The sequence below is a fragment of the Drosophila innubila genome (assembly GCF_004354385.1).
Source record: "Drosophila innubila isolate TH190305 chromosome 3R unlocalized genomic scaffold, UK_Dinn_1.0 2_E_3R, whole genome shotgun sequence".
NCBI classification, from domain to species: domain Eukaryota; kingdom Metazoa; phylum Arthropoda; class Insecta; order Diptera; family Drosophilidae; genus Drosophila; species Drosophila innubila.
Genome location: NW_022995380.1, coordinates 6,659,932 through 6,667,008, shown reverse-complemented (window position 1 = coordinate 6,667,008; position 7,077 = coordinate 6,659,932). Strand labels below are relative to the sequence as shown.

At 37.4% G+C, this 7,077-nt stretch overlaps 1 protein-coding gene across 1 annotated transcript; it reads left to right on the top strand.

The window, feature by feature from the left end:
• The first annotated feature begins 942 nt into the window (after window positions 1-942).
• Window positions 943-6,515, top strand: LOC117792341 (chloride channel protein 2-like). The gene is made up of 12 exons (XM_034632426.1): window positions 943-1,259; window positions 2,527-2,634; window positions 2,695-2,866; window positions 2,920-3,048; window positions 3,312-3,445; window positions 3,512-3,668; window positions 3,736-3,946; window positions 4,019-4,120; window positions 4,469-4,703; window positions 4,764-5,747; window positions 5,818-6,051; window positions 6,132-6,515. Exons 1-12 carry the CDS (start codon window positions 1,083-1,085, stop codon window positions 6,372-6,374), a joined length of 2,886 nt encoding a protein of 961 aa, XP_034488317.1. The 5' UTR covers window positions 943-1,082; the 3' UTR covers window positions 6,375-6,515.
• Window positions 6,516-7,077: the final 562 nt, after the last annotated feature.

The following is a 7,077-nucleotide window of genomic DNA, read 5'->3' as shown; positions in this document are numbered from 1 at the left end:
AAACTTGACTCAATACTACGATAAAGCTAGCTGCGCTCATTTCCTTGGTGATTCAATAAGTTGGTCTATGATTGCTATCGGCATTTTACTTCTCTTACTTATATTTTCTTACAAGACGAGATTTGCATGATAAAACATTAAATTTTTGTAAAAATATTTGTGCATATTTAACAAAGTGTACAAGGACCACCTATTCGATATAATAAACTTCTGGAATACTATTTTTCCTAAATCCTGTTATACTCTAATCGAACTAAACAAGCCAAATCGAAGCATAATTATATTTAGTATTTATATTAAAAGAGTTTAAATCTGGATTTATCATTATATTGAAATTGTTATTTTCCATCATTACAAATTCAGAATTAATTTAGTTGATCTATGCAAGGTATAAAGCGCCTTTTACAGGCTAAGTACGAGATTTACAGACATACTGATTAGCACTGTTAAATTTATTCTACAGCATTTCAGCTCAACAAACAGCATATGCGAAGAAAATGTAAATTTAACAGTAGCTGTAAAGATACATTTGATTTAACTAACAGTAGCTGTAAAGCAAACTTGCACTAACATTCTAGAATCTAGATATATTAAAGCGTGTTAACAGTTCTTTAGCCCTTGTGTATGCTGAGTTATACATTTGAAGACTAGCAACTACTCCGCCAAGATTAATTTATTTAGTTTAGTAAAAGCTACTGTTCTCTGGCTAATAAAAACAAATTCTGTGGACATTTAATTACAAACTACTACGATCGCAACTTAGTGGAAAAAGAGAGCAGCAGTTAGTAGGCTTATTGGCCAGTTGACTCTCACGATTATAATCTGCTTCTGAGTCGACTGCGAAAACAGCCGCAGTCGCAGTCGGCAGCGTGAGGGCAGCAGCTGCGGCAACTCCATCACATTTATTGGCTTAGATTGATAAACCCATTTTGATTGCGGTGGTGCACGGATGTCTCCCGCTAGTGAATTCAGTATTGACTATAAAAATTTAGAAGGACTTATTAAATAAAATTACAAATTAAAGCAATTAACAAAAGTGAAAATCTAAAGTTAAATTATTAAATAAGTTAAGTTCTTGCGCAATGAAACTCCACAGTAATGCTGAGGACTCGGAACCTATTGTGTCATCCTCGCGGCAGGCCGCACCCAGCATTCAATCGGCTGATAATTATTCCAATGGCTCTAATATGCGACAGGAGCAAGAGAAACGCGAAATCTCTGGCGAGGATCAAGAGGATTTGGGTTATACGCACACTCTGGTGAGATTTGAGCAAGTGCATCTAAAATGAGCAATAAATAGGAAATTGGCTTAGGAATTTAAAGCAATGATTTCTTAAGTCCTGGCGATAACAATAAACAACAAAATTGGAGTTGTACACATTGAAAAAAGTTTTGATTTATTTGCCCATACATTATTCACTACTATTTTATTTAGCATATCAGAAATTAATTAATAATTATTATTAGTGTTAAACTGGTCAGTTTTTATCAAAATGGCTGTAGACTGAAAAAATAGACCTTTTACTAATCAAGAGTATTCGTATTAAACGAAAAAAATTTTTTCAGTGTATCATTAATAACTCCTTATAATAGTTCTTTTTTAGGAAAACTTAATTAACTAACAGCTAATTATTCCCAAAAACTCAGTGCGTCAAAGATCAATATAAAATTTACATTAAGCAAAGACACAAACCAGTTGGAAGCTTTCAACTTGAAATAAACGCTTTTAATAAGCTAATTTGAATCATAAGCGCCAAATCTAACAAAGAATTTAAATGCTTAGTAAAAATTAATTAGATTACAATTTACAATAAATTATAAATTACATAGGCAATTATTTGTGCTCAGGGCATTTTACTTTTTTTTTTGTTGTGGAATGAGAGCTTAGGATTGAACAACTAATTGGCAAATATGTGGTGATAATTTGTCAGTTATCTAGTCTAATATTTGATACCATAATGACATAAGTTCGGACCAGCAGCAGGTCTAGGTTTGAATTGAAATTGTTTGCCTTGCTTTTTAGTTATGCAAATATTTTTTGCTTTGATTAATGTCACCGCTCGGTTGACGCCTTTTTTATATGTATTTGTATCTTTTTTTGTTGTTGTTGTTGGGGATTTTTTTACCTTTATTTTTGCGATTATTTTCCGGGGAGCTGCGTTAATTGAACCTAATTAGCATTGCTTAAAGTGTTTAATTCGCTGCGCATGTGAAAAAAATGTGACTCTTTTATTTACAATTCTATTATTTTGGTTACGAATTCGAGTTCTATATACGTTGTTTACATACAGATGCAGATACAGACACCCATACCTGTTCATATAAATTCGTGTGGCACAAGTCAAACTGGGAGATATGACACGAATTGAACGACAATCTAAATATGTTAATTTTTTAGCACATCTGTTGCAGACATGTGACAATTTGTATGTGTTTGTCTGTCTGTATGTACATTTGTCCTTCCATCTTAAAAATGGCTTATGACTCACACTTTTAACTGAGTATTATATTCATTTATACACACAGATGTATGGCCGATATTCGAGGGATCTTCAGCAGTTTGCAGGCGATGAAGCCCGAAGATTGCGCAAACTTGCCAAACTGCGCAAACAAGAGGACAAACTTAGGAGCAAGGTTTGATAAATGGAATAGACCCAAGGAATTCTTAGTTAACACACTGTCTATGTTATTTAGCTATTGGAACTGGAGAATAATGAACCCACGAGACTGCAGTGCATCTCATCCTGGGCCTGCCATCATGTTGCCAATCGCTTGGGCAAGGATTGGATCTTTCTCACTGTCTGCGGAATCATAATGGCTCTAATCTCCTTTGGAATGGATGAAGGCATTCGCTTGCTGACTGAACGTGAGTCCTTAAAGCCCTTTAAACTCTTTAAATGCTAAACATGTTTGTTACAGTTCGTTTCTGGTTCTACAAGAACATCACTTCAGATGCATTTGTGCAGTATTTCATGTGGGTCTTACTGCCGGTTTGCATGGTCGTATTTACGGCATTCTTTGTACATCGTATATCTCCACAAGCTGCAGGTAAATCAAAGAATTTTCTAAAAAAAACTCTTAGAAATAATTGTACATTTACATTTACATTTGGGGAAATACATATACATCTCTGTCCATATAAAATATTTTTAAACGTAATGAGGTTATAAAGAGACTGAAATTCTTCAGTAGGTAGATTTCGGTAAATCTTTAAACACTTTTATACAATGTTATTTTTTCGAGTGTAAAATTAAAAGTCTGTCTCTTTGCAATTCAGTCCTATATTTCATTTGTACCCCTTCCTATTTCAGGTTCTGGAATACCCGAAATGAAGACAATTCTGCGTGGCGTTACGTTGAAGAACTATCTAACATTTAAGACCTTGGTGGCCAAGGTGCTCGGCCTAACATTCATATTAGGCAGTGGCATGCCCTTGGGCAAGGAAGTGAGTACTAAAAATTATCTTGAAATTACAATTCGCAACTAGTTTACACATGTCTACTTTCGATAGGGTCCCTATGTGCATATAGCTAGCATTGTGGCGAGTCTTCTAAGCAAGATGGCAGCTCCATTTCGTAGCATCTATCAAAATGAGTCCCGCAACACTGAAATGTTGGCAGCTGCCTGTGCCTTGGGATTGGGCACCTGCTTTGCAGCTCCCATTGGAGGTGAGAATGATGACAAATTAATGATCTTAAAGAATCAAATAATTAATGTACTTAATTTATTTGCCAGCCGTTCTATTCAGTATTGAGGTGACCACAACATACTTTGCGGTTCGCAATTATTGGCGTGGTTTCTTTGGTTGTGTGGTGGGTGCGTCGGCGGTGCGACTTATAGCCGTGTGGTTCCAGGGTGCAGATACAGTACACGCTGTGTATCCCACCAACATCGCCACGGAATTTCCATTCGATTCCAGGGAACTCGTATTCTTTGCCTTAACGGGGTAAACCGGCGGACTACCATCACATTTAAATTCTTGATTTTTATATGCTATGTATATCCTTTATTCTTTCAGCGCTCTATGTGGTATGCTTGGCGCCTCCTTTGTCTGGATTCATCGGCATTATGTTCTTTTCATACGCTCCAGCAAAGCTCTGAATAAATTCCTTCAAAAAAAGTGAGTATGCAGTAAGAAATCTCTAGTCGTGAGCAAAAACACGAACCCAAAACTTGAAATTAGGCCCTTCTCTTCTTATTTCTTCTTTTTATTTATAATTTTTAGGGTGGTAAGGAATAGAAAATTCAAATCTTAAACATGCTGCTCTACAAATTTTTAACAGCGCTAAAGCAACACAAAAGCAATTGTTGGTTTTCCTGAAAAAAAGAACTCATTGCTATAAAATGTCTAAAAAATTCTTGTTTTTTTTTTTTAAAACATTTCACTTTAAAATCTCTAGAGATTTCTGGAACACACCTGATAGTTCAATTACCTTATAAACAATTAACATATCAATTTCTTTTACAGTCTTCTATTGTACCCTGGAATTCTGGCGCTTATTATATCAACACTCACCTTTCCATTGGGCACCGGAATGTTTTTCGGTGGTGATTTGGAAACTGAAAAGCAATTGACGCATCTTTTTAGTAACTTTACCTGGACAAGCAAAGATCTGAATGTAGAACAAACTGAAATCGTCTCGCATTGGAAGACCAAATATAGCAGCATCTTTGGCAATCTCATTTGCTACACGCTTTTCCATGTAGGTAGCCCATGATCTTAGCTAGCTTACACCCTAGTCATTTAACCCACTTCCATTTAGTTCTTCTTCTCCATCATTGGCTCCACAATGGCCGTACCACACGGCATGTTTATACCAGCCCTTAAGATTGGTAGTGGCTTTGGACGCTTGGTTGGTGAATTTGTTGCCTGGACATTTCCTCTAGGAGTACGGTATGGGGATTGCATGTCACCCATTATGCCGGCTGCATATGCTATTGTAGGTGCCGCTGCCTTCTCCGGATCGGTGACCCACTCCATTTCCGTTGCGGTTGTGGTATTCGAGATAACAGGACAAATAGCCTTTGTGGTTCCCGTCCTGGTGGCGGTGTTGGTGGCCAATGCGGTGTCTTCACTTCTACAGCCTTCCATGTACGAGAGCGTCATCCAGATCAAGAAGCTGCCCTATTTGCCCGATCTTCTCTACACAAACTCGGGCTTATACAAGAAATGTGTGGAGGACTTTATGGTTCGAGATGTCAAATACATTTGGCAGGGAATCTCCTACAAGAAACTGAAGGAGGTGTTGAGAAAAAATGGAAAGCTACGCTCACTTCCCTTGGTAGAGAGTCCAGAGAACCTGATACTCTTGGGATCTGTGCAGCGTCAGGAGTTGGTCAAATTGATTGAGCAGCAAATTGGACGTGAGAAGCGTATGGAGATGGCGGTGAGATGGCGCGAAGAGGAATTGAAGGAGCAAGAGGCCGGCCGACGTCCATCCCGCTTTGAGGTTATTCCAGCACAAGAAGCCTTAAGTCTGCGTCATATGGCAAGTGAGGAAATGTTGCCCTCAGAGCGTCGAGCTGATGCTCTGGAGCAGCACAAGTCCATTTTAAAGAAGAGTTCCCTCAGTCTTCGAGAGCAATCGAACGATTCACTGAACAGCACCAACAGCAATTCGGAGTGGCGTCTTCGTTCAGCGTTCCAAAATGCGTTCAAGAAATCATCAGATCCAGAGCTTGATCTGGAATCGGGCTCCAATGAAGATCTGCAGCCAACGACGAGTGTCTCGAAAAGGGTTCATTTGGTAAATCTTGCTTAGAGATATTAATGAGGTGGTCAAGTATTTAATTACTTAATACTTTGCCAACTTTCAGTGCGGCGATCGTGTTGTGGACATGTCACCTGAGGGCAAGAAACAATGGGAGCTCGATCAGTTGGCGAAACCCATTGACTTTAGGGCAGTAGCATGTTGCATTGATCCCTCACCGTTCCAGCTGGTCGAACGCACATCTCTTTTAAGAGTACACTCCATGTTCTCCATGATGGGAGTTAATCATGCATATGTGACCAGAATCGGTCGCCTTGTGGGTGTTGTCAGCCTAAAAGAGGTGAGTTAGCCATCTTCATCTCCAAACCAACAACTACAAGCATTTATATTTAAACTATTTTTCCTTCTCGTGTTTTATAGCTGCGTCAGGCTATCGAGGACATCAACAGTCAGAGCTTTGATGAATCAGCTCAGCAACAACCCGCTGATGTGAAGCCCTTGCTAGCAGCCAGTTCCAGTGACGAAGGCGTTAATAGCACCATTACTTCCGTCAACTCAATGGCATCTGCTCTTAAAATAGCACAAGGAAGCAACACAGCTCCCCAAGATGCTCACACTAATGTTATCATTGACCAAACTGAGGAGCACGTAAAAACAAAATAGGTTTACAATCTTTTACAGCTTAAAATGCTATAATTAACAGTTTTATTTTGGTGCTTTAAATAGTAGCATAGAGCAGGACTCAATAAACATTTGTCTGGAATACAAAATCTATAGAAACTAAAAATAATAATAATACCTCATGTACACCATGACATTATCTAGTAAGCGAAATTTTTAAGAACTGTTTCAAAATATTATATACTAAAAGTGAGTACTAAGATGGAAATTTTATAAATACTCTCGAAAGCGGAAAGCTGAACCTACAGCTTTGATGCTTGAACCTTGGTTTAAATTTATAAAAAAAAATGTTGTATTCTTAATTGTTTTCTTTTTTTTGAATGATTATGTCAATAAAATTGTTTTATTAAAAAAATTGCTAATATTTTAAAGAATCAAATTTCAAATTATAATTTACTTATGATATACAATTTGACGATTCTTAGTCAAAGTTGCCACCCCTGGTAGTATGCAACATCTTTTTTGTACTTCATCTGAACTTTAAAAACTTCCGTCTGAAGACTTTTAATTCCATATTCAAAATGTGGTTAGTTTAATTGATGGACCTGATTAATAGGAATCATGCCGCAGCAGATCGAGATAATGCTTTCCAATTATCCCCGTTTAAGTTATAGAGTTTTGCTTCAAATTAGATATAAATAGGGATACAAGCTAAGTTAAATAAAAGTCGAGCAGTTTAACATTT